This window comes from Callithrix jacchus, chromosome 22, assembly GCF_049354715.1.
Source record: "Callithrix jacchus isolate 240 chromosome 22, calJac240_pri, whole genome shotgun sequence".
In the NCBI taxonomy this organism is placed as follows: domain Eukaryota; kingdom Metazoa; phylum Chordata; class Mammalia; order Primates; family Cebidae; genus Callithrix; species Callithrix jacchus.
The window spans coordinates 37547091-37574243 of NC_133523.1; the positions used below are offsets into that span (position 1 = coordinate 37547091).

The 27153-nt window shown below is 45.0% G+C and overlaps 1 protein-coding gene and 2 long non-coding RNA genes across 5 annotated transcripts in view; 2 read left to right on the top strand and 1 right to left on the bottom strand.

Moving 5' to 3' along the window:
* LOC144580783 (uncharacterized) overlaps positions 1 to 4971 on the top strand; it is a 76970-nt gene extending 71999 nt beyond the window's left edge. The window contains exon 3 of the long non-coding RNA XR_013530926.1: positions 4835 to 4971. This is a non-coding gene — a long non-coding RNA (uncharacterized LOC144580783). The remainder of the gene's footprint in view (positions 1 to 4834) is intronic.
* The window catches only part of LOC144580782 (uncharacterized), a 137473-nt gene extending 115861 nt beyond the window's left edge, over positions 1 to 21612 (top strand). Inside the window, exons 3-4 of the long non-coding RNA XR_013530921.1 lie at positions 7038 to 7185; positions 21378 to 21612. This is a non-coding gene — a long non-coding RNA (uncharacterized LOC144580782). The remainder of the gene's footprint in view (positions 1 to 7037; positions 7186 to 21377) is intronic.
* Positions 1636 to 23832, bottom strand: CEACAM1 (CEA cell adhesion molecule 1). Of its 3 annotated transcripts, XR_013530919.1 has the most exons (10): positions 23660 to 23832; positions 22406 to 22765; positions 17683 to 17961; positions 17036 to 17293; positions 15006 to 15290; positions 6354 to 6474; positions 5590 to 5642; positions 5274 to 5454; positions 4902 to 4933; positions 3413 to 3537 (listed from the first exon to the last, which is right to left on the bottom strand). XR_013530919.1 is itself a non-coding variant. In XM_002762196.4 (9 exons), the coding sequence occupies exons 1-9, from the start codon at positions 23721 to 23723 to the stop codon at positions 3418 to 3420; spliced, it is 1572 nt and encodes a 523-aa protein (XP_002762242.1). In that variant the 5' UTR covers positions 23724 to 23832; the 3' UTR covers positions 1636 to 3417. The 3 variants fall into 3 exon arrangements, 2 of the variants coding, with proteins under 2 accessions (XP_002762242.1, XP_078215915.1); XM_002762196.4 differs by lacking the exon at positions 5274 to 5454 and having other exon boundaries at positions 1636 to 3537; XM_078359789.1 differs by lacking the exons at positions 5274 to 5454; positions 5590 to 5642 and having other exon boundaries at positions 1636 to 3537.
* Between the last annotated feature and the right edge of the window lie 3321 nt (positions 23833 to 27153).

The window sequence follows — 27153 nt, forward strand, 5'->3', positions numbered from 1 at the left end:
GATTATTTTTCAGGTCTTATCTCATGTCTTGGGCTTTATATTCCTTGGGGTAGGAACATTGCATTTTTAATTTCCATATCTTTTGTGAACACATGAATTGGTCATCAGGAAGAGATTTTCAGCCACACATAGGTTGTGTCCTGGGTCTCAAGTTCACATGTTAATGTTACAGTCTTTGTTCTCCACAAGGTCAGAGGTTGCTTGTGATGAAGGTTGTGGGTAACTCCACAGTACAGATAGTAGATGGAGGTCATCCTGTTTGGTATGCTTTTAGGTGTAGAATTGGAACTAAGAATTCTATGTGTGTTGGTGGAGAGGCAAGGATATATAGGGAGACAGATCTAATTAGGATTGCGAAATTATACAAGGAAGTATCGGTAAAGGAAGGAAGACACTTCTCTTTAGAAGACGTTTGAACTTATCTAATAGGCCAGAGTAAGCCACTGTAGATTTTTGAATAGGAGAGTGGACTTGTTTTTAGGAAGGTAATGAGGCAGCCATATGCAAGACAAGAAGTCAACCAAGACTTTGAGTGTTGTTGAGGGCAGAAGGGTCAGTTAGGTTTATGGGAATGGTGAGAACAGCATAATTGAGAGTTGTTAAAAAAAGAACAAGAGGCTTTCACAATGTATTGAATCTGGAAACAAATGAGCAGGGGCTGTGGATACTTAGGGGCTGTCACTGGGAGAAATGAGTGAGCTGTGTGGAAGAGTTTGTTTAAATGGGTGACTTCAGACAGTATTTGGATGTGGGTGTCATGAGTTCTACAAGTAGTTGGGGCTAGAGATATAAATTAAGAGCCATCTCCAGAGAGATCACTAAGCTGATGAAAGAGGGTGGATGAAGGGAGACAAGAAGGGTCTGAGTACTACATCTGGTTTGGGGATACAGTATATAAGCGGGAGATGGAGGGAGGAGAGCTCTCCAGAAGGGAAAATTTGTCTGTGATCTTAGATTCTGTAAAAGGAAAAAGTATGAGTATTATAAAAATACCTTTGTATTTCACCAAGACATGGATACTGATTTTGTGCTGTTTCCAGTGATCTTGGGTATGGAGGCAGTGCAGAGGGCCAGGAAAAATTAGGTGATGATGAAAGGGAAAGACAGCACATACATTTCAATTGCTTGGAAGTGAAAGAAATGAGGTTATAGGTTAATATTTAGCAGAATTAATAAATGAAGGCTATTTAGGTTAGACGAGATCTGATCCTTCAAGAGGGCAGAAAAAAGGACTGGGAACCAGGAAGAGGCAGAAGGTCTAGAGAGATTTCTGTGTGAATAAACCTTGGAGACCCTTGCATAGCTATATCTGATTCACTGGAACCGCCTGAGTGGGAAGCGTTATTGGCCCCTAATGAAGAGGCTGGGAAGCCTTTTACTCATGAGATCATCTTCTCTCCCAGAGGAAGTTAGGCACTTCCTTCCAGGCAAGTTGGAGCTGTGGTCTGTTGCTCCCAGATATACTCATTTTATTGGCAGGTATGCAAATGAATTTAGCAAATTCTCTGGTCAAATAGAACAAATATCTGTAGACTTAGAAATAGTTTTACTCTGACTCCCCCTTGAACAATTTTGTTTTTTTTTCTGTCTGTAGAGAAACATTGTCTAAGGTAGTATCAACCATGAGGCAGCATGTTGATGTCTGATATATTATTTTTATTATAAACATAGAACAATTTTTATATATAATTCAGACATAGTCTTAGCCAGACAAAATTAAATAACAGCAGAGCATGGATGAGGAAAGTATGCACAGTCTGTGTCAGGGTTAGAAAACCCCGAAAGAGGTACCTGAGTATACAGCACTCTGAGCCAATCCTCTTTGAAAAAGTCTCTTAGGCCTGCCATGAGATCAGGTAGGCAATATAGAATAAAACCTTTCTCTTAGCCCCAGAGACATTCCATCTGTGTAGAAGACTGGGCGAGAAGTACATTTGCCTGTCTTCCTCCTATCCTTCCTTTTTATTTATAGACCCCGTAGGAGAAAATAAATTTCAAAGGCTGTTAAAAAAGGCTAGGCTCAAGTTATAAACCTCCTCCTCACAGCCCTGTTCCCCCAAGGGGCATCAGCACCAATGCAGCTTTCTAGTTGTAAACAATGCCACCAGCATGAGTGATAGTGTCCCTGTAGGGTGTTCCCACTTCTCAAGGACCAAATACACCTTAGCAGAGTCCAAGGTTTCCTGAGAAAGTGAGTGGAGACAGACAGAAAATGCACAGGTGCAAACATGGAATAGAATGGGAGTTGATGATTGGTCTGAGGTACCTAGAAACTGAGTTAAATCTAGTTCTAATTATGAATGAGGAAAACCTTTTCTTATTTTCTATTTGGAGCCTCTGACAAAAAACCTTGAGAAACTCCTGACCAAGGGACCTGAGGGATTTTGGTGGCTTCTTTCACCTAAGGCAATCAGATTGGCCTACATAGCTAAGCTAAGTAAAAATAATCCTTTTCACATAAACAGTTATAAAAATTAAAACAGTGGAATGTCTCAGAGAAAAGGAAAAAAACCCTAATACCCCAAATTGTGTATTCTTTAACAGTAATTTAAATAATCTCTGAAGGGCAGGTCTCTGATTCCTTTCCCAAGTTCCTAGCAGATTGTGTTTATCAGAAGCTCGTTCCCTCCTAGAGCTATAACCCCTCCCTCTCTCAGCACTTCCTTGAATAAAGCCCATAAAGATAATAAAACATATCTGCGCTTTTGCATTTGCCACCAGGAATTGCCTTGGAGTTTGGCAAGTGGTTTTCCTAGTTGCTTCTAGTGGATTCCCAGAAGACAGGCTTGCCAGAAGGATTAGGTGGCATTCTAGCTAAGCAGCAAGGTGCTTAGACTCTGATCCTACAGGTAGAAACCCTGACAGTGGACAAAGGTGTGGAATTTCACTATTGTTACAGATTTGGTTTTCTTGTGTTTGGTGAGTTCACACAGGGCTTTGGAGAAATGGGAGAAGCCATTACTGCTTTTACTTTCTCTCTCTCTTGTTTGCTGGCACATGTACTTCATGGAAAAGGATGGAACCTCAAAGCTATGGCAAACCCAAATTACAGTGATAGGACAGGACTGGGGTGGGAAGGAATGAGTGCTCTGAATAGGTAAGTTTAAAACAAGTCCAGGTTTGGAAAAGGGGAAGGCAGGGGAAGTTCTGGCCACTCTTTATCAAAGTCAGCTTTGCCAAATTTCAATGACAAGAAGGTTTCGTTTCCTACAGACTCCCAATGTACCTTCTCATCTATCGACACTGAGGGAGGGGCTGTGACCAGGCAGCCTGGAGGTGCCTATTAGTAAGGAAGAGTCGGGGACACTTCTTTCTGTCCCCAGCCTCCCTACCACTCCCAGAGGGGAAGGGAATCTCCTGGTGATGAGGGTAAGAGACTTGGAATACATCAGCATGCAGTGAGCAGGACAGGTTGCATTACTTCTTTTTTACTTCTGAATAAATTATGTCTGTGGTTGTTGGGGATGAGGAGGCTGACGTTGGTTGTCTGGGTTGCTGGGCTGTGAAGTTCAGGGAAGAGTAAGTAACTTCCTTCATCTGAAAAGCACAAGTAATGATCAGTTAAGTCAGTGTCTCAGGGCAGGGCCTCACCTTGCCTGGTGTGATTCAGCACCATGAGCTGTTACCATTTTGAAATTTTAGCTCTAGAGAAGGGATTTTGTTGTTACCCATTTTCTGCCTGCTGACCTCCTGATGAATGATCATTAGAAGAGATAAATGATGGTATATAGGCAATGGAATACGATAATGCAGCAATGAGAACAAGCAGACCACAAATACATACAACAATATAGACAAATCTCACAAAACAGTGTTGATGGAAAGAAGCTACATATAAGGATGTTGTATTTTTCCTTTATGTAGGAACAAAACCAAGGAAAACTAATCTGGAGCATTAGAAGTCAGGATAGTGGTTACTCTTTGGAGGGAAGTGACTGGAAGAGTTTCTATTTTTCTTTTTTTTTTTTTTGAGACGGAGTGTCTTTCTGTCACCCAGGCTGGAGTGCAATGGCATGATCTGGGCTCATTGCACCCCATACCTCCCAGGTTCAAGCGATTCTCCTGTCTCAGCCTTTCAAGTAACTGGGATTACAGGTGTCCATCACCACGCATGGCTAATTTTTTATATTTTTAGTAGAGACGAGGTTTCAACATGTTGACCAGGCTTGTTTCGAACTCCTGACCTCAAGTGATCTGCCCACCTTGGCCTCCCAAAGTGTTAGCCACTGTGCCTCGCCGGAAGGGTTTCTTTTTAAGGGGAGGTCATGTAGTATTTCAGGTCATGTAGTATTTCATGATTTGGGTGCTGCTTACCTTGGTGTGTTCAATTTGTGAAAGTTTCTACATTGTAAAAGTATAATTATGATTTAGCACTTTTCAGTATGTGTGTTTGCTCTACTGTAAAGGTAAAATGAAAAATTCTATAAAATTATTATAAAATAAACAGGATCTCAGATCTATTAAAATGGAAATTATCCTTTTGACAGTAAGAGCAGGATCAAACTGCAGGTAGGGGAGTGAGAATGATTCAGTGCCTTCCCTTTTTAGGCCAGTGTGCTGGGTGCTCTATGCAAGTTATCTTGTTTAATACCTTCGACTTCTCTTTGAAGTAAGCAGAATGCCCATTTTACAGATGACAAAGCTGAGGATCAAAGAGATTAGGTTACTTGACCAGAGTCACAGAGCTACTAAGAGTCACATCCAGTATTCAGACACAGGATGGAGATAATTCCAAAATGCACATTCTTGCTGTGAATGGGAGTGATTGGAAATACATCTTTGTTGCTGCACTGAGGAACATTAATCCAAACTTGATGTTACATTGTGTTTTCAGGAATAACCAATTCTATACAGAGTCATTTCCATGAGAAAATAAGCCCAGGAAAACTGGCTGTGCTTACCTTGTTAGGAGAGTTGTCAGAGTGGTCCTGAGCTGGAGAAGCAAAAGAAGAGTTATCAATCCAAGGAAATGCAAAGCTGACTTAAGGTGATTCTAGCTGAAGGAGGTGGCAGTTGGAGGGTAGGGAGGTAGCCCATGATCAGTTGAGGAATTTACTTCCCTCAGAGTGTCTGGTCCAGACCCAGCACATTAGTACCAGAGGACGGGGAGGGGCAGAGCCACAGGAGGCCACAATCCACTTCTGAAGAGTTATACCAGTTCACAAGGCCTTGATTTTTGCCCAGACGTGTTTCTCAGCAACATGCTCCAATGGCAAGGAGGGGCATTGAGGCTTGCAGCACCCACAGCACCCACAAGATAAGGAAAGTCTCACCAAGGGAGAATGCCCACATCCGTAATAGAGGCAGGAGGCAGAAGGAGTAAGGCTGAGGAAATGGCTCCTGGAAACATGGGTTCTTCCTCAGGCCTGCCTGGCCTAGGCAGATTGAGCTTCTCTCCTCAGATGTGTCTCAGGGGACTCTGGTGGCTAGAAAGGGTGTGAAGACCTATGCCACCTTAGGGGTGGAAAATAGACATCCTTTCGTGAAAATTCAGAAGGGAGGGAGTGGTTTGGGAATCCAGGATTCCCTTCGAGGGGAGGGCACGTGGTGGAACATACCAGTTCTCACTGGGTAAGTAGCTTTACTTACTGTGGTTGGAGTCTGAGAGTTTGTGCTCTGTGAGATCACGTTGGTCGCTTGCCCTAAATAAATATCAGACACTGTGACTGCTGTTCCCAAGCACAGGATCTTTGTTCCCTGAGTTAGGAAGGGCACTGTGAGCAGGTCATTCCTTGGGGTCCTTGGTGTTGATACTGCCTTTCTTCTGAGGGCCTCGTTCTTCAGTCTAACCGCAATCCCTTCTAGTGTTTCCTCTTTTCCTGTTTGCTAGATATTCACATTTCATTCCATTCTTTATCAGCTGCTTCTCTGCCTACTTGTACCCTTAAGACCTTTCCCATTTTGTTTTCTGGGGTACTTTTTTCCCCCTATTTATTGTTCAAGAGGACTGTGGTTGTTTTTGCTTTCTCTTAGGTTCTCTTCCTATCCTATCTCTCCTCCTCTTGCTACTGTGGTCAACAGAGCACGTGGCTTGCTTTCTCCTGCTGCTGCTTTTATTTTTTCATTTGTATTCCTTCTTAGACCTTGGTTTCTATGACTGGGGGACAGAGTAACATAATTGAGTCTCTTCCTCTAGATTAGATGGGGATTGGAATAGCCATGTCCAAGAGACAATGGGAGACAGGGAGCATGAAGACCAGGGAAGAGGAGACCTGCAGGAATTAGTGCCCAGAAGCAAGAGTTAAGTGGGAGGAGGAGATCCAGGCCCAGAGACAGGCAAAGAAGTTCTTTTCCTCTCCCAAGCATGGCAGTCAGCCTTGGAGGAAACAGAACAAGAGGAAAGGTCATCATACCTGCCAGTCTTCCTGGAATGCTGAAAATACACCACTAGGCCTGCTATCAGAGCCACCCCTGCCAGTACTCCAATCACAATGCCAGCAATGGCCCCCCCTGAGAGGCCAGAACTTTCCATATCTGTCATGGAAAGAAAAGAGGAGAAGAAGTGAAGGTGAAATTATTTTACATTGGGGGCTGGAAACAATTCTCAGAATGAAGTTGTTTCTAATTGCTCCTTCAAGGAATACAGTTTTGTTGTAGGAGGGTTGCTGGAAGATGATTAGCTAATTATATCCTTGCAATTTTTTTGTTTTTCTGTCAACCATGTTTCTAGGTTGATGATCAGTCTTCTGTCAATTCCATCCTGGCCTTTCTGCGCTCAGACATTTTTGAAGATTTTGAAATGTGAGAAAGGCTGATTGCTATTTTGTATGTGACTAGAACTTTCCACCTTTTTTTGTGGTTGCATCTTTTTCTCAGTGTCTCAGTTGTGGCAGTCAGTGTATTCTGAATTCAGCACCTCTTTTGCATAGACACCTCGTTTCCCACAGGCTCCCAGCAAGGGTATGAAAGCAAGCCCAGTTCTGTGTGACTGTTTTACTCTGAAATGTGAATGGCTGGAGGACCCCCTGTCAACCTTGCAGAAACTCTTAGAACTTTACTGCCGTCTAAAACTTCCTTTGTCTCTTTTTCTTCCACAGGAATCAGATCTGCATCATGGTCCGAGGACTCTCTCAGGTTCCTCTCACTCTCGCCTCACTTTCCCTAATAGGCATTTCCCCCAATAAATTATCTCGTATGTTTAATCCCATCTTTGCTGTATCTCAGTGGATGGAAATGACGTACCAGGTTTGAGACTTCGCTTTAATTCCCCTTTTCTCCCCTTTCCCATATTTAATCATAATCATGTACTGGTGGGTTTCTTGTATAATGCTTCTCCTCCATATGTATATATTATTATTAATGTATATATAATGTATATATTAATGTATAATAAATATATAAATAATATATAATAAAAATACATGAAAATATAAAAATTTGTATAACAAATATATAAATAATATATTTTGCATCTATTTCTTCTTTTCTTTTTGAGGCAGGTTCTCACTTTGTCACCAAGGCTGGAGTGCAGTGGCACAATCATGGCTCATTGTAGCCTCTTGGGATCAAGTGATCCTCCTACCTCAGTCTCCTCAGTAGCTGGGACTACAGGCACATGCCACCACGCCTGGCTAATTTTTTTTTTAGACAGAGTTTCACTCTTGTTGCCCAGGCTGGAGTGCAACAGTGCAATCTGGGCTCACCACAACCTCTGCGTCCAAGGTTCAAGTGATTCTCCTGCCTAGCCTCTCAAGTAGCTGGGATTACAGGCATGCACCACCATGCCTGGCTAATTTTGTATTTTTAGTAGAGATTGGGTTTCTCCATGTTGGTCAGTCTTTTCTCGAACTCCCAGCCTCAGGTGATCCGTCTGCCTCGGCCTCCCAAAGTGCTGGGATTACAGGCATGAGTCATGGCACCCAGCCACCTGGTTAATTTTCAAAAATAATTTTTGTAGAGATAGGGTTCCACTATATTGCCCAGGCTGGTCTTGGATTCCTGGGCTCAAGAGATCCTCCAGCCTCGGCCTCCCAAGTGTCGGGATTACAGGTGAGAGCCACTGTGTCCAGCCTATTTCTTCTTTATATCTATTGTAACCATTTGGGGCTTAGCCCTCACCAGTCAACTCAGGCTGGTGATTAATGCTGTTAGCTACTTTTGTGGGGTATTTTCTGTGTGCCAGTCCCTGTACTGCTAAATGCTTTACATGTATCTCATTTGATCCGTAAAATAGTGCTGTCAGGTACACATTATTTCCATTTTAAACATGAAACAATGGAACCTTAGAGTGGTAAAAACCTTACCAAAGTCAGATGGCCAGTGAGAGGTGGATCTGAGATTTGACTCCAGGACTACCTGATTTGAAGGCTAATGATAATAGTAGTGGTAATAGCAACTGACATTTATGAAACATTCCCTCTGTGTGTGGTTGTGTGGTATTTTGCTGAAGGTTTATTATTACAATTAAATTTTTAAAACAATACTATGGGGCTAGGTGTGGTGGCTCACACCTGTAATCCCAGCACTTTGGGAGACTGAGATGAGAGGATTGCTTGATCCTAGGAGTTGGAGTCTAGCCTGGATAATATGGTGAGATTCTGTCTCTCTGAAAGCAAAAATAAAAATAAATTAGCCAGGTGTGGTAGCATGTACTACTTAGGTGGCTAAGGTGGGAGAATTGCTTGAGCCTAGGAGGTTGAGGCTGCAGTGAGCTGTGTTTGCACCACTGCACTCCAGTTTGGGTGACAGAGTGAGACCCTGTCTCAAAAACAAAGCAAAAAACCCAAAACACCCGAAATGCTATAAAGCAGGCATTCTTAGTGCAATTTTCGGTTGAGGAATCTGAGGCTCAGAGTAGTTAAGAATCTTGTGCAAGAAAGCAATTTATAACTGTAGGCCAGGTACAGTGGCAGATGACTGTAATCCCAGCAATTTGGAAGGCCAAGGCAGATGCATCACTTGAGCTCAGGAATTTCAGACCAGCTGGGCAAGATTATAAAACCCTGTCTCTACAAAAAAATTACAAAAGTTAGCTGGAGGTGGTGGCATGTGTCTGTGGTTTCAGCTACCCAGGAGGCTGAGGCAGGAGGATAGCTTGAACCTGGCAGGTTAAGGCTGTGTTGAGCCGTGATCAGCCTTGGTGACAGAGTAAGAGCCTGTCTGAAACAACAAAAAAAGTTGTTCTTTAAAAAAGACCACTATAATTGACAACTTTTAACTAGACTGACTAACAAAGAAAGAAGATTCAAATTACTAAAATCAGAAATGAAAGTGAAAATATGACTACTAATTCTATAGAAATAATAAGGATTATAAGAGTACTATGAGTAATTGTATGCCAACAAATTGGATAACCTGGATGAAATGAACAAATTCCTAGAAACACAAAACCTGCCATGATAGAATCATGAATAAATAGAAAATCTGAATAGACCTATAACCAGTAATGAAAATGAATCGGTAAAAGCATTTAACAAAATTCAACATTCTTGAGCCGGGTGCAGTGGCTCATGCCTGTAATCCCAGCACTTGGGGAGGCTGAGGCGGGTGGATCATGAGGTCTGGAGATCGAGACGATGCTGGCTAACATGGTGAAACCCCATCTTTACTAAAAATACAAAAAATTAGCTGGCGTGGTGGTGGGCGCCTGTAATCCCAGCTACTCAGAAGGCTGAGGCAGGAGAATTGCTTGAACCCGGGAGGCGGACGTTGCAGTGAGCAAAGATTGTCCACTGTACTGCAGCCTGGGTGACAGAGTAAGACTCTGTCTTAAAAAGAAAAAAATTCAACATTCTTTCATGCTAAAAAAACACTGTAACTAGGAACAGAAGGAAATTCTCAACATAATAAATGCTACATATGAAAGGCCCCCAGCTACCATCACAGTCAATGGTGAAAGACTGAAAACTTTTCCTTTAAGATCAAGAACAAGACAAGGATGCCTGCTTTTGCCACTTCTATTCAACATAGTATTAGAATTCCTAGCCAGAACAATTAGGCAAGAAAAAAAACCCTCTAGATTGGAAAGAAGTAAAATTATATCTGTTTGTAGAATACACTAACTCATATGTAGAAAACCCTAAAGATTCCACAAAAGCTGTTAGACAATAAATTCAGCAAAGTGGCAGCATACAAAATCAACATGCAAAAATCAGTTGTATTTTTGTGTACTAACAATGAACAATTCAGAGGAAAGTTAAGAAAAAAAATTGCTGAAAAAATTAAATAAGACGGAGAACGATCCAAGATGGCTGATTGCTAACATCCCGGTATTGCAGCTCTCAGTGAAGGCGCAGAGAACTAGAGGACGCCACACTTTCAGACAAATTCTGGTTGCTCACGGAGCAGAAGATCCACAGTGGAGGAAACACACGGGTCGCCAGTGTGACTCTCGTGGCCGGTGCAGCGGTTCCGCTGGCACCTCAGTGCGGCAGCTCTCGGAGCAGAGTAAACAGGTTTGGAGGACCCGCACGGGTCCCCAGCACAACACCAGAGCCCGGCGCAGCGGCTGTGACGGCACCTCGGCGCAGAGTAAACGGGACTGGTTCCCCTTCTGACGAAGGTTTGGAGCCCCGGGAAGGCAGAGTCGCCTACTACAGACACAAGAAGGAAGCCCTACAGGAGAATCCTGGAAAGAAAAGTACCATCAGTTTTAATGCCGCTGCTCTGGCCCTGGGAACCAACAACCTGGACGCCCACTCAAGAGACCTAATCTGAAAGTTGGTAAATTCAAAGATGACAGGAGGATAAATTTACAATGACGGGAAGAAACCAGCGTAAAAAAGCTGAGAATACTCAAAGTCAGAACGCCTCTCCCTCTAAAGATGATCACAGTTCCACACTGACAATGGAACAAGGCTTGATGGAGAACGAGCGCATCCCAATGACAGAATCACTCTTCAAGGAATGGATAATAACAAACTTCGGTGAGTTAAAAGAACATGTTGTAGCCCAACGTAAAGAAACTAGGAACTTTGAAAAAAGGTTTGATGAAATTCTATTGAGAATAGACAACTTAGAGAGGAATATGAGTGAATTAATGGAACTGAAGAATACAATACAGGAACTCCGAGAAGTATGCACAGGTTTAAACACTCGAATTGTTCAAGCAGAAGAAGGGATATCAGAGGTCAAAGTTCAACTTAATGAAATAAAACGTGAAGAAAAGATTAGAGAAAAAAGGATAAAAAGGAATGAGCAAAGTCTCTAAGAAATGTGGGACTATGTGAAAAGATCAAATTTACGTTTGATAGGTGTACCTGAATGCGACGGAGAGAATGAATCCAAGCTGGAAAATACCCTTCAGGATATTATTCAGGAAAATTTTCCTAAACTAGCAAAGCAGGTCAATATTCAACCCCAGGTAATACAGAGAACACCACAAAGATATTCTTCAAGAAGAGCAACCCCAAGGCACATAATCGTTAGATTCACCAGGGTTGAAACGAAGGAGAAAATACTAAGGGCAGCCAGAGAGAAAGGTCAGATTACCCACAAAGGCAAGCCTATCAGACTTACAGCAGATCTCTCAGCAGAAACCCTACAAGCCAGAAGAGAATAGGGGCCAATATTCAACATCCTCAAAGAACAGAACCTTCAGCCCAGAATTTCATATCCAGCCAAACTAAGCTTCACAACTGAAGGAAAAATAAAATCTTTTATGAACAAACAAGAACTCAGAGATTTTATTACCACCAGGCCTGCTTTACAAGAGCTTCTGAAAGAAGCATTACACACAGAAAGAAACAACCAGTATTAGCCTTTCTAAAAATATACCAAAAAGTAAAGAGCACCAACATAAAGAAGAATTTACACCAACGAATGGATAAAACAGCCAGTCAACATCAAATGGCAGTAACCCTAAATTTAAATTGACTGAATTCCCAATCAAAAGACACAGCCAAAACCCAATGGCATGTTACATCCAGACCTATTTCACATGCAAGGATACACAAAGACTCAAAACAAAGCGATGGAGAAACATTTACCAACCAAATGGAGAGCAAAAATAAATAATAAATAAATAAAAAGCAGGAGTTGCAAATCTTGTATCGGATAAAATAGATTTTAAAGCAACAAAGATACAGTGGTAAAAGGATCAATGCAACAACAAGAGCTAACTATCCTAACACCCAGATACATAAAGACTTAGACTCAATGAGACAGAAAATTAATAAGGATATCAAGGACTCAAACTCAGATCTGGAACAAGTAAACTTAATAAATATTTATAGAGCTCTCCACTTCAAATACACAAAATATACATTCTTGTCAATACCACATCACACCTACTCATAAGTTTAAATGAAACATTGATTGGCCATTATTAATACCCAATGTTTTTCAGAATAAAGCAATATTTCCATTTACTCTTCCTCTTTCTCTTCCTCTTTCTTCCTCTCCTTTACTTATTTTTTATTTATTTATTTTTTTCTTTCCTTCTCTCAAAAAAAGAAATCAACCTGTAAACATCTAGATCCAGGTCGGCAATGTCTCTCTCATTGCTTGATTTCCTTCCTTCCCTTTCCTCCCTCCCTCCCTCCCTCCCTCCCTCCTTCCCTCCCTCCCTCCCTCCCTCCTTCCCCCTTCTTCTCTTCCTTCCTTCCTTCATCCCTTCCTTCCTCCCTACTGTCCTCCTTCCCTCCCTTTCTGCCTTCCTCCCAAAAAAAAAAAAAAATTAAATAAGACATAATAATTGGAAAAGACATCCCATTTTCATGGATTAGAAGACTTAATATTGTTAAGGGATTTCAGTGTCAGCATTACCCAGTGATCTACAGATTCAGTGCAATCCCTATCAAAATCCCAGTAATATTTTTTTGCAGAAATAGAAAAATTCATTCTAAAATTTATAGAGACTCTGAAGGGACCATGAATAGCCAAAGCAGTCTTGAAAAAGAACAAAGTTGGAGGGCTCACACTTCCTGGTTTCAAAATTTTCGATAAAGCTATGGTGATCATCCGGCTTGTAATCTTAATACTTTGGGAGGCAGAGGTGGGTGGATTGCTTGAGCTCAGGAGTTCCAGACCAGCCCAGGCAACATGGTGAAACCCCATCCCTACAAAGAAAAGTGAAAAAAACAAACAAAAAACCCCCCAAAATCCCCAAACAACAGCAACAACAATAACAAAAAACAAACAAACAAAAAGCTGCAATAATCAAAACAATATGATACTGGCACAAAGAAATAGAAACCAGTGGAATAAAATACAGAGCCCAGAAAGAAACGCTGGCATATATAGCCAAATGGTTTTTGACAAGGGTACCAAGATCATTCAATGGGAAAAGGATAATCTTTTCAACAAATGGCATTGAGGCTATCCATGCAAAAGAATGAAATTGAACCTTTACATAATACCATATATAAAAATTAGTTCAAAATACATCAAAGACCTAAATGTAAGAGCTAAAACTATAAAGCTCTTGGAAGATAGAGTGAAAACTTTGTAACATTGGATTTGGCAATGATTCCTTGGGTATGACACCAAAAGCATAGGCAACAAAAGAAGAAATAGAGAAATTGGACTTTATGAAACTGTTTTGTGCACCTCTTATAGAATGGGAGAAAATATTTGAGAATCATATATATGACAAGGGATTACTATCCAAAATATATAAAGAACTACTGCAACTCAACAACAACAAAAAATCCCCAAACAACCCAATTAAAACATGGGCAAAGGACTTGAATAAACATTTCTCCAAAGAAGATAAATGGCCAATAAGCACATGAAAGGATGCTAAATATTGCTAATCATTAGGGAAATGCAAATCAAAACTCCAGTGATATACCACCTTACAACCATTAGGATGGCTATTGTAAAAAACAAAACCAAAAACAAATGTTTTTGAGGATGTAGAGAAATTGGAACTCTAGTGCATTGTTGGTGGGAATGTGAAATGGTATAGCCACTGTGGAAAGTGGTATGATGGTTCTTCAAAATTAAACCGGATTACCATTTGATCCAGCAATTCCACTTCTGAGTATCTATTCCAAAGAATTGAAAGCAGGGGTTTTAACAGCTGTTTGTATACCCTTGTTTGTAATAGCATTATTCATAATAGCCAAAAGGTGGAAGCAATCTAACTGTTCACAGATGGATGAATGGATAAACAAAATGTGATTTATCTATCTACACAGTGTAATATTCAGTCTCCAAAAGGAATGAAATTCTGATGCATTCTATATCATAGATGGATCTTGAAGACTTTATGCTAAATGAAGTAAGCCAGACACAAAGGGACAAATACTACATGCTTCCATCTGTATGAGAGATACTTAGAATAGTTAAATACAGGCTGGGCACAGTGGCTCATTCCTGTAATCCTCGGCCTTGGAAGGTCGAGGCTGAGACCAGGAGATTGAGAGCAGTCTGGGCAACACAGTGAAACCCCATCTCTACAAAACAATTGAAAAAAATTAGCCATTCATGGTGGTGCATGCCTGCAGTCCCAGCTACTCTGGAGGCAGAGGTGGCAGGATTGCTTGAGCCCAGGGGATCAAGGCTGGAGTGAGCTTTGATCATGCCATAGCACTCCAGCCTGGGTGGCAGAGTGAGATCCTGTCTCAAAAAAAAAAAACCACCACCAAAAATAAAAAAATAAAAAAAACAACTAAGTATATTTGATTCAGAGCCTGAGCTCTTAACCACTTTGCAATTCCGTTTACTATAATGGTCTCTTAATTGATATTCTGCCCCTGTGAGTTTTATCTTTTTTTTTTTTTTTTTTGAGACAGAGTTTTGCTCTTTCACCCAGGCTGGAGTGCAATGGTGAGATCTTGGCTCATGGCAACATTGGTCTCCTGGGTTCAAGCAATTCTCCTGTCTCAGCCTCCCAAGTAGCTGGGACAACAGGCACTCACTACCATGCCTGGCTAATTTTTGTATTTTTAGTAGAGATGGGTTTTCACCATGTTGGCCAGGCTGGTCTGGCCACCTCGGCCCCCCAAAGTGCTGGGATTACTGGCATGAGCCACTGTGCCCGGCCAAGTTGTATCTGTTTTGCCCACCATTGGCAGAGTAATACTCCAGGGACATATAGGAAGGGGTGAGGAGTCACTTACATTTCACGGTCAGCCTTATAGGGTCACTTTGGTTGACACTGATTGGGTTAGAGACCTCACAATAATACTGCCCAGCATCCTCCCTCTTGACAGGGTCTATTCTGAGGGTTCTGTTGTCCTGGAATAGCTTTATCCTCTCTGAGGATAAGATATTCTGGTTATTAAAGAACCACTTGATGGAGATTTCAGTGTCATTCGTGGAGCAGGTCAGGTTCACAGAGTCCTTGTCTTCCGTGACTGTGGTGCTGGTGGCTTGAACTTCAGGCTGTGCCACTTGATTTAGTTCTGTGGACAAATAGAGGAGAGAATCTACTGAGAATGGGCTTGGGGTCTACGCTCCTATCCCTGAGATCTTAGCCAGCTCTCAGGTCACACAGTGAGCTGGGCAAAGGTGACCAACCAGGGGATGGCCCTGACCCTCTGGAGAAGGTCAAGTATCTTTGTTCAGGTGATGATCTATAAGGAGAGGGCTGTACCTCCCTTCTGACCCCAGATCATCTCAGAGTGACCCCCTGCATATCTCTGTATCCCCACTTGGAATCCTCTTCTCAGCCCACGGGTCCAGCAACCTCATCATCAGGTAGAATGTTTTTCCCACTGACTTTTGTGTGACCTTTTCCTAGAGCTTTCTGTGATCAGGCATCCTTCCTATGACTGTAACCTTTACATACAAAAGGGAAGGTAGGTTTTTTTTTTCATTAAATAATTTTTTAGGGAATGAAGATATCCCAGTCAGTCTTCATGACCTTAGTATCTGGACAAGTTCCAATCCAAAGGATTTCTCACTCTAAAGAGGAGTTTTACTTCCTGGTCTGTGGGTAGAAGATCACAGTGAAGGAGATTCCTAGAGAGTAGTCACAGTGTTAACAGAAGATTGATATTCTTACCTTCTCTACAAATACACACTGTTTGGCACTGCCCATTTTCTCCCGTGCAGAACCCCTGTCGCTGAATTTCCTGATTTTTCCAAATGTGTGTCATTCTCTTACTCTGTACTACCACATGTGCTGTGTCCACAGCCTCATATAGCTGGTGACTTCAGAGCCACGGCAAGCTCAGGGACCCTGAGGCTCCCTCTCTTCCCATTTCCTTGCAGCATGATCCAGGGGAAGCTTTAGTGTTGACTGCCATAGTTTTTTTTTTTTTTTTTGAGACAGAGTCTCTCTCTCTTGCCAGGCTGGAGTGCAGTGGTGCAGTCTTGGCTCTCTGCAACCTCTGCCTCCCAGGTTCAAGCGATTCCTGTGCCTCAGCCTCCCGAGTGGCTGGGATTACAGGCACGGGCAACCACGCCTGGCTAGTTTTTTTTTTTGTATTTTTAGTAGAGATGGAGTTTTGCCATGCTGGATGTTGGTCAGGCTGGTCTCAAACTCCCAACCTCAGGTGATCCTCCCACCTTGGCCTCCCAAAATATTGTGAGCCACCATGCCCAGCCATTAACTGCCATCTTGATTTAGCCAGATTCACAACAGGTTACCTGGATAACTTCTCCACACACCCGCGTCCTACCCCAGATGGAGTCAGGGTAGGTAGCCAGTTACCAGGCAAGCCGCGAGCAGAGCAGGGAGCAGTGTCTGAGCTGCTCATCCTGATGAAGGGCATTTCCTTCTCTCATTTAGGGAAAACTAATATGAGCCTATTTCAAAACCTCACATATTCCTTGTATCACATGGAGTAGGTAAAAGAAGGTCAAGAAGTTACAGAAAGGGACATGTTCGTGACAGAAGCAACTTGATCTTGATGACCCTTTCTGCTTCCCACTCTGTGAAGCCCCTCCCACGACATGAGGCTTTCTGGGGCTGAGAGAACCCCATCCCCACATTCTAGGTTGGACCTTAGGTCAGCTGTGAGAAATCAGAAAAACAAAGGGAAGAGAGTCTGCAGAGATGAATTGGGAGGGTTCAGGGGAGAATTTGAACTTGCTTGTGCCCATTGGATACAGGCTAGAAAAGAAAATTTCTTCTCTGGTCCTATTTGAAAACCAGAGAGCTTATCCTCCAGAGCTTAGTGTTGATGCTCCAGGGAGCACTTACTAGAGACTATGATTGTCTTGACTGTGGTCCTGTTTCGGCCAGTGACTGGGTTAAGGGCGACGCAGGCATAGGATCCACTGTCATCCACAGTGATGTTGGAGATAAAGAGCTCTTGTGTGTTTTTCTGGAGTGATGTTCCATTGATAAGCCAAGAGTACTCTGCAGGTGGGTTAGAGGCTGCATCGCAGAAGAGGCTGAGATTTGCCCCTGGATAGTAAGAGGTTTTTGAAGGGGAAATGGTGGGGGTGTCCGGGCCATCTGGAGCAAAGAGAATAAAGCCACAGGTGATGTCATCAGAGGGAAGGGGAAGCTCCTGGTCTGGAGGAGGGCCACAGTGTTTCTCTCTACCAAGTCACAATCCTGAAGTCCCAACCAGACTTCCACTGTGTCCACTGAGACATTCAGCTGTTTCTCCCATCACAGGCTATGGACCCTGAGTCTCCCAGGACAGGAGCAGCCCCTCCCCACCTATTCTTGGTTCAGGCTGGGGCTGCCCAGGTTTGCTTGGGGCAGGAAGTCATGGCCAGCCTGTGTGTCCAGGGTTAAGGGTCTGCGTCCTTGGACCTGAGAGGGGCTGAGAGGCCTGGCCTCTAGCCTTGTGGATTTGGGCTGGCAGCCTGGGTCACAGAGGAACAGAAGATACTCACAGGTGACATTCAGTGTGACTGGGTCACTGCGGTTCACACTCACTGGGTTCTGTATTTCACACTCATAGGGTCCTGTGTCATTCCTTGTGACGTTGAGTAGAGTAAGGGTCCTGTTGTCATTGGAGAGCAACAGCCTGGAACTGACCGGGAGGCTCTGATTGTTCACCCACCACAAGTAGTTTGTGTTCTGAGCCTCAGTTTCACAGGTTAAGGCCACAACATCCTCGTCCTCCACGGGGTTGGAGTTGCTGCTGTTGATGTAGGGCTTGGACAGCTCCGCTGTGCAGATAACAGAGAGAAGATTGCCCTGTGTGCAACCTGTGATTCCTCCACAGGCATTTTTCTTTCTTCCTTTCTTTCTTTTTTTGGAGAAGGAGGCTTGCTCTGTCACCCGGGCTGGAGTGCAGTGGCGCTATCTTGGCTCACTGCAACATCTGCCTCCTGGGTCAAGCGATTCTCCTGCCTTAGCCTCCCAAGTAGCTGGGACTACAGGCATATGCCGCCATGCCTGGCTAATTTTTTGTATTTTAGTAGATACGGGGTTTTACCATGTTGCCCAGGGTCATCTCAAACTCCTGAGCTCAGGCAATCCATCTGCCTTGGCCTCCTAAAATGCTGGGATTACAGGCGTAAGCCACTGCTCCTAACCAGGCATTTTTCAGAGTTGGCATCTCCCCACCTCTCAGCCAACTGAAGTCCTTAAAAGCCCATGGCAAGTGTGTGTGTCATAAGACAGATGTACGACCATCTGAGGGCTCAGAGACTGTGAGGCCTCCTGCTCTGTGTGGGAGAAGCACAGACTTTCTCAAGTGTGAACTGGACAGCAGTGCTGGGTCGTGGACAGACACAGGACTGGGAGTAATAGCCCCCGGCACTTCTGGTTCTTTCCTTACTGGCTGACAACTGTGGACCTCACCTGGAACGTGCAGGTGCTGGGTCTCTTCCACCTTCACAGTCCTGCTTTGCCCCATTAGGTGTGTTTTCTCTGTGGCTTCCCTGTCTAAGGACATCCTAGAGATGGGTGATGATGGGACTTCCCATTGTCCTTAAACCCTGAGGATACTGTGCAGCCTGGTCTGGGACTGTATGTTTCTGCAGAAATAACACAGGGGACAGGCTGGGCACAGTGGCTCATGTCTGTAATCCTAGCACTTTGGGAGCCTGAGGCAGGTGGATCATGAGGTCAAGAGATTGAGACCATCCTGGTCAACATGGTGAAACCACATCTCAACTCAAAGTGTAAAAATTAGCTGGGTATGGTGGTGTCTGCCTGTAGTCCCAGCTACTCGGGAGGCCAAGGCAGGATAATTGCTTGAACCCAGGAGGCGGAGGTTGCAGTGAGCCAAGATTACGCCACTGCACTCCAGTCTGGACGACAGAGTAAGACTCCGTCTCAAACAAATAAATAAACCAACCAACCACAGGGGACACGGGGGCAAGCCTGGAGGTCAGTTCAGTCGTCAGGCAGCGGAACCACAAGGTGGGACAGTTTTTCCCAGGTGTCTGATGATGACTGACTTGAGCCAGTGACCCCTAAAGATAGAGTCCAAGGAATGATCTAGAAAAGAGTAAGGTGACAGGAGCTGCCTGGATTTAATGGCATAACTATGTTCCTTGTCTTTGGTCTTTACTGTCCCTTCTCCCCCTGAAAAGGGCAGGTGAGGATGCTGTGGATGTTTTTTGAATTATGTGGGGCTTTTGCAAATGCAGAATAAGCAACTGGTGGAATGGAAGGAGCATGAACTTGCTGAAAATTGGACCCTCGTGGACTGTGTGTGTTTGGTAGATCTGGGATATAAATTTGAGAAGTTAAACTCTTCCATATGTGAAAATCGTTATTAATACTCTGGATCTAAGACCCACTACTAAGAGGAATATTTCTCTAGAGAACATGATAAACTCTTAAACCAAGCTCTAAAGTCCAATAGGATCATGGTATGATCAAAGAAAAATGCTGACGTCAGTTTGAAATCAGCGACTCCTGGGTAGAGGGGACTCACAGGTCCTGTTAGGAAGACAGAACTTGTCAGAAGGGACAGCTGAAGAGTCTCAGTTACATAAAGAGAGAAATGAAGCCATATGAGAAGTGATGTATGTTATGTTAGTAAATTTAGAAAGTTCTATGTTACAAATTCCTGTGAAGATTCGGGTGAAAAGAAGAGGAGCCCAAAACAGTCATGTGAAATGTTTTCTTCCTTTTCTCTCGACCTCAGGAACCAATTAGAGTTTGACCAAATTTGTCCAAATTGGGCAGAGTCTAAGTGAGATGACAGTGGCTGGTGCATCTTCCTGTCCAAGGGACCCCACCTTATAACAGTAGTGTCATTGTGAGGACGCAGATGTACATGGAATGGGTAGCAAACCCATCAGACAGCACCTGCCTGGCCAGCTCCACCTGGGGAAGGTCCCAGGAACCACTGGAGGATGTGAGCCCACAGCAGGATGGGGATGGAGTTGTGAGTCAAATGGGTGAAATGAGCCCATGGGCTTTGGGGACTGCAGACCTGTCATTCTACCTTTGACCCCCTGGTGAGTCAGTGTAGAGAGTGGATGGAGGAGTTGCTCATCCCTGTTTTGTGGCCTGTTCCACAGGTCGGCCTCACTGAGGGAAAGAACCCTGGATGGGGACACAGTGGAAGCTCGTTCTCCTGGTGACCTGGGGACATTGGTTCATGATGGAGCCTGGCAGGGGTAGTAGCTGCTCTGGCTGATTTCTCTGCCTTTCCTATTGCCTGGGAGGTGGGCCTGGCCAGTGTGAGTGGAAAGGGAACAGGACAGTCAGCCTTGTTAGAAGGAGTGTCTGGGGAAGGCCTAAGGGTGGAAGAATAATGGGAGAGGAAAATGAGGGCATGGAGAAGCAGAGAGAGTCAGAGATGCCCATGACAGTGAGCAGTGGGGGCTACGGTGACCTCAGAGACCCCAGCAACCAGGAGTTGGGAGTCCTGAAAACCTTCCCACAGCCGAGCAGCTCCAGAGTCACATGAGATGTGGTTCTTGGGGTGGCTTTAGGGGCAGATGGTCGGGGACGGAACATGGGTTCAGTCCCTGGAGGGATGAGGAGAGGTATGGCAAGAACCTCCTAGGATTCTGCAACCAGATCCGGTCTCTAAAGAGGTTATGGATCATTCATTCATAAGAGAACTACTGAGTGTATGTCTCATGTTGGACCCTGGCTGGTGCAGGGTGTGAGTGGAGAGAGAAAGCAAAGTCGTTTCCTTTATCCTCCTTTGGGAGTGATACCAACGCATCAGGAAACACAGGATTTCAAGTCCAGGGAGCAGGGGTGTGGGTCTTGATGGGATAGGCATGAATATTTCTTTTTTTTTTTGAGATGGAGTCTTGCTCTGTCACCCAGGCTGGAGTGCAGTGGCACGATCTCAGCTCACTGCAACCTCCGCCTCCTGGGTTTAAGCAATTTTCTTGCCTCAGTCTCCCAAGTAGCTGGGATTACAGGTGTGTGCCACCACGCTGGTTTTTGTATTTTTAGTGGAGATGGGGTTTCACCGTGTTGGCCAGGCTGGTCTCAAACTCCTAACATCAAGTGATCTGCTCACCTAAGCCTCTCTAAGTGCTGGGATTACAGGTGTGAGCTACCACGCCCGGCCCAGGCCTGAACATTTCTGACACTGACTCTAATTGTTGAATAAGTTCCAGAATAAAACTTGGTTAATTCTCCATTTGCTCTTACTCCCCAGACTGGGATCTCCCCTCTGGACTGCAGATGCCTAAGAAGGAAGGAACCGAACCACTTCTGGTATTGGGGTTCACAGATGCCAAATAAGGCTTTGAGTAGAGGAGAGGTTGAGGCTGTGCTTGAAGACAAATCTCCTGTAACTCTGATCTGCCAGTTATGGGTCTGTGTGAACTTGACATAGTGATTGTATTACCATGTGGCTCAGTTTTCCCCCATAAAATAGTATAAATGGTAAATGATTTTGGCTTGTCTTGTGGTCTGTGAATTAACCTTAAAATATTTGTAATTATTTGACCTCAGCTCTGCACAGGGGAGTTGCCCAAATAAACAGCATCTATTTTTTTTTTTAATTTTTTTGAGACAGAGTCTCGCTCTGTCACCCAGGTTGGAGTGCAGTGGCGCAATCTTGGCTCACTGCAACCTCCGCCTCCCAGGTTCAAGTGATTCTCCTGCCTCAGCCTCCTGAGTAGCTGGGACTACAGGCAGGTGCCATGATGCCTGGCTAATTTTTTTGTATTTTTAGTAGAGACTGGTATTAGCCAGTATTTGTATTTGTATTAGCCCTGCCCAGGAGGCCACAGACTAGCCCTGGCACAGGCTCCTCAGGGTCACCAGGAGTCGGGAACCTTGGGATAGCTTTTTGGAGCAGGGGATTCCCAGGGCTGAGTTTCTCTGTGAGGATCCCAGAAGGCCCCTCAGGCCAGATTCTGACAGTCCTACTGGGTCTTTCTAGGGGACATGTTCACCAGGAAGGTCCCAGCAGGGCTAGATTGAGACTGATCTCCCCTTGATAAGTTACCTACATCAGACTGTCCTTCCCCTGAAGCAAACGTCTGCAGGATCAGGATTCCAGGGTAAGAAATTCTCTATTTTGATATCTGTCCCATAGTGTGTGTCCTGCACTAAATGCCCAAACCTTAACATGAGATGTAATACAGAGGGGGACACAGGCACAGCCTAGTTCTGAGAATCCCGTGTGTGGGAAGCAGAACTGACTGCAACACCCAGAGGTCATGGGGAAATACTCACGGTATACATGGAACTGGACAGTTGCTTCTTCATTCACAAGATCTGCCTTTATGACTTGCAGGGTGTAGAATCCTGTGTCATTCAGGGTGACGTTCCGGATCAGCAGGGAGGCATTGGAGTATATTACCTCTCGGCCGCTGTATGCGGGCCCTGGGGTGGTTAGTTGACTTGCTATCACATATCCTATAATTCGAACGGTGCTGTCCACTCTTTCCCCTTTGTACCAGTTGAAGCCATTCGTATTCTGGGGCACATTGTAGGTGAGTAGAAGAACCTCTTTCCCCTCTGCAGCATTGGATGGCATGGATTCAGTAGTGAGCTGGGCACTGGTAGGCAGGTTCCAGAAGGTTAGAAGTGAGGCTAGGAGACAGGAGACAGCATCAGTCAATATTAGGACCTGTGCATTGGGATGGAAGGATGGGGCCCTGGGTCCTGAGCAGGTCTCTTCATCCCTCCACCTTAGGGTGTGTATGTGTGTGTGTGTGTGTCCCACTGGGTCAAGGTCAGCAGAGGGACTCCCATTCCCTTAGTGCCTCTGACCTTGTCATTTCTCTGGAATGCTCTTCCCCAGGGGTCTGCACAGCTCCCTCCCCATTGCCCTCAGATCCTGCTCACATCAGGGGATTCTTGGGAGACCCCTTCCCTGACACCTCTTCTAGAGACCCTGGGTCTTCCCTTTCTGACCTTTTCCACTCTGTTCCCTCCAGGGCTCTTGTCAACACCTGACCTTATATTCTAGATCTTTTTGCGTGTCTATCTTCCTCCCTATGAAAGTGTGAGCTCCGTGAGGTCAGGGAGTTGTGTGATCTTGGTTGCACCGTTGTGTCTGGGACAGGCTGCGGACTCCTGTGGATCAGCTCATGAGCATTCCCAGAGCACTCCACGTCCTAGGGTTTATTTGCCAATGTCTGAGGTTGGTAACTCAGGGCTCTGTTTAATGCCTCTTTTAATTTTTTTCCCTTAATTGTCACACTGACTTAAATTGTGATTATTGTCATCAGCTTTTGAAAAATGTATTGCTCATGGATGATTCACTTGGAAAAGGTAAAAAAATGGGAGATTGTTTCTTCACTAACAGTTTCAGATCACAGAGACTTTCCTTTTATGATCTCTATCCCTCTTTCATGTCCTCTCTCCTATTTGGCTCCAAGGGAGGCCCTCTCTCCCCTCTTAGAGCCCAATCCTCCCCAGGAGACACCAGCTATTCTCTGTGCTCCCTCCTCCCACCCCATTCCCAGGGAGTCCTTTCCTTACCTGTGAGCAGAAGCCCCTGCCAGGGGACACACACTCTGTGAAGTCTGGCTGAGAGGTGCCCCATGGTGTCTGCTGCCTGCTCTGTCTTCACCTGTGTAGAAGAGCCTGGGCTCCAGGAACGCTTTGATCACAGCTGCTCTGACTGTCAGCTCTGCTGTTTTTCTACCCTCTGTGCTGAGCCTCCTCCCGGGGACCCAGAGCTTTGTCTGGTCATGTGTGCTGGGGCGGGGTTTGTGCCGAGGAAACTCTCTGTTTCCTCTCCTCTCATTCCTGCCTCTTGTCCTTACTTTCTCTTTCCCTTCTGTTTACATTTTGGTTTCACAGACCATACTTCGAGAATCAAGGCTGATGGGACCTCTGTCCCCATGAGGGGAGGAAGACTCCCCTGTCTCCAGGACTGACTGCTATTGTGTCCTGGCTTTGGGTCTCTTCAGCAGCACACAGAGAACCCTGGCATATCCAAATGTGCTAATTATTTCCTTTGAGACAGTGAGTTTCCAGGTCTCCTCATGTTCTCCAGTGCTCTGGGAAAGTAGGAAGATACCCAGCAGGAAGGTGACAGAGGTGGCTCTAGGGAATAGAAAGGGGCTTATTGGGGGATGACTGGGGAGGGACCAGCCCTCTCTCTGTAGTTTCACCAGGCAGGCCTCAGACCCAAGGACAGAGACCCAGGCCCAGGGGTCTCAGGCAGAGCTGCAGCTCCTGGGTGTGGAGGGAGTCCTGGGAAGAGAGGACTGTGGAGGAGGGAGGTAGGTATCTCTGGGCTCTGCAGTCCTTGGGGAAGGCTTTCGGGGCACCCTCCCTCTGCATGTCTGTTGGCTGAGCTGAGGCTCAGGGCCTGTCCATGTTCTTCCCGACTGTCCCAGGTGGATTCTGTTCTCTGTGAGGCTGACTGTCCTGTGGTCACTGCACCTTCCCCATGGGTGGTGTCAGGAGGAATGGGGAGCTACACAGGGTCCTCAGAGGACCCAGGAAGGGACAGAGCAAGTACGTGGGAGGGCCCAGAAGGGTCTTTTGGAGCAAGGGATGGAAAGTGGTCTCTACCTTCATCTCCTTAGCAAAGCCAGGTTCACAACCAGGGGAATCAATTTCCTGTGTTGTCTGTGTACAATGTCTCCCCCTGGAGAGCAAGACGAGACCTGCGGCCTTGTCAGTGGCTGCCCCAGGAATGCTGACCAGGGTCTACATGATGTGGGCTGGCCCTGACCCCTGGACAGAGGTGGGCTCTGACCTCCAGGCTTCAAGGTCAAGTCACCCCAAGTCCTGTTCACTGCGGATCCACAGGCTGCCCTATTCCATATAGTGCAGCCCAGGGAGATCCGAGAGAACTGTCCACCAGAATTGTCCTCCAACTTTCTCAAACCTCTGGGACAGATGGCTCCTTCTGAGACAGCTCATCTGTCTCAGAAGGAACCATCTGTCCCAGAGGTTTGAGGAAAAAAAAAAAAATGGCCCAGTGAGGTGTCTCTGGGGGCTTGAGAATGAAATCCTGTCATGTGGCAATGTGAATGGAACTGGAGAATGTTAAGTTAAATAGGCTAGGAACAGAAAGTTAAGCACCACATGTTCCTACTAGTATGTGGAACGTGAAAACAGTTGATTTTATAGAAGGAAAAAGTAGAACAGAGGATACCAGAGGCTGGGAAGGGCAGAGAAATGGAGAGACAGGGAAGATTTGTTAAAGGATATAAAATTACAGCTAGATAGGAGGAGGATTAAGTTCTAATGTTCTGTAGCACTGTAGGATGACTATAGAGTTTATTTACTTATTTTTTTGAGGCAGGGTCTTGCCCTGTTGCCTAGGCTGGAGTACACTGCAGCCTCAACCTCCTGGGTTGAGTGATCCTCCTGCCTCAGTCTCCCATGTAGCTGGAATTATAGGTGCATGCCACTACATCTGGCTAATTTTTCATTTTGTTTTTTCATTTTTTTTTTTAAAGAGACAGGGTATCAATATTTTCCCAGGCTGGCCTTGAACTCCTGAGCTAAAGTGGTCTTCCCATCTAGGCCTCTCAAAGTGCTAGGATTACAGGCATGAGTGACCATGACAACCAAATATTTTGATATTTTTTTGTGGAGACTGGTCTCATTATGTTGCTCAGGCTGGTCTCGAAGCCCTAGGCTCAAGCAATCCTCCTGCCTTGGCCTTCCAAAATGCTGAGATTAGAGGTGTGACCCACCACACCTGGCCTGACTATAGTTAACAATAATATATAGTTCCAAGTACCTAGAAAGAGGATATTGAATGTTCCCAACACAAAGAATGCTAAATGTTTGAGATGATGGATATGCTAATTATCCTGACCTGATCGCTGTACCTTGTATGTATTACATTGCTATGGACCCATAAATAGGTACAATTATTATGTGTCAACTAAAAAAATACAATTAAAAAGTCATTTAGAGCTAAATCATGCTGTGACATTTTTTTTACCTCTCATCTCATGGCAAACAACACTTGGCAATGGCAAAACATGCTCAGGAGCTGTGGCTTTTTGCTTTAGTGCACAGACCAGCTTGTTTGTGAGAATGTGCTACCTAATCTAATTGAACCTACATGAGATCATCACCCTTCCTTGGGGACCTCAGAGAAGGACTCAGAACCTCTGGCTCAGGTATGTGGAGGAGGTTGCAGGCGAGCCACTTGCTGGAAGGAAGGCTGGTGGGCCGGGTTGGGGAGGAATTCATTTGTGGAGGCCACTAGATGGGGCCACCAGGGCCTGGGTGAAGAGGGCCTGAGGGCACAGGACCCAGGGGGAGAGAGAAGGTGGTCCACGTTGTCATGCAGGCAAGTGCTTCAAGTGTCTCTTGACTCATTCATGGCAGGCAACTCCACTGTAACATAGCAACCCAGCAAATAAAATGAGGATATTGGCTGGGTGTGGTGGCTCACGCCTGTACTCTCAGCACTTTGGGAGGCTAAGATGGGAGGTCAGGAGTTCAAGGCCAGCCTGGCCAACATGGTGAAACCCCATCTCTACTAAAAATACAAAGATTAGCTGGGCATGGTGGCACACACCTGTAGTCCCAGGTACTTGGGAGGCTGAGCCAGGAGAATTGCTTGAACCCAAGAGGTGGAGGGTGCAGTGAGCTGAGATCTTGCCACTGCCCTCCAGCCTGGGCGACAGAGTGAGACTCCACTTCAAAAAAAAAAACCAACATAAGGATAGATCTTTATGACCTCAGATGTGGCAATGGGCTTCTTAGATATGGCACAAAAACATGAAAAACAAAAGGAAAAATAAATAAACTGGACTTTATCAAGATGAAAGCCTTTTGTGCATCAAAGACATTATCAAGAAAGTAAAAAGATCACCCACAGAATGGGAGAAAAAATTTGCAGACCATTATATGAATAAGGTTTTTTTTTTTTTTTTTTGGGTGGGGAGGAAGGCAGGAAGGAAGGGAATAAGGACAGTAGGGAGGAAGGAAGGGATGAAGGAAGGAAGGAAGGGAGGAAGCGGGGAGGGAGGGAGGGAGGGAGGGAAGGGAAG

Bases quoted from the DNA above. Each gene is read 5' to 3' on its own strand.
- CEACAM1 (XM_002762196.4), bottom strand. From the start codon at position 23,723: ATGGGGCACCTCTCAGCCAGACTTCACAGAGTGTGTGTCCCCTGGCAG. The intron at 22,766-23,659 runs GTAAGGAAAGGA...CCTGTCTCCTAG, and splicing joins GCAGGGGCTTCTGCTCACAG to CCTCACTTCTAACCTTCTGG. The intron at 15,291-17,035 runs GTAAGTGCTCCC...ATTTGTCCACAG, and splicing joins CAAGACAATCATAGTCTCTA to AACTAAATCAAGTGGCACAG.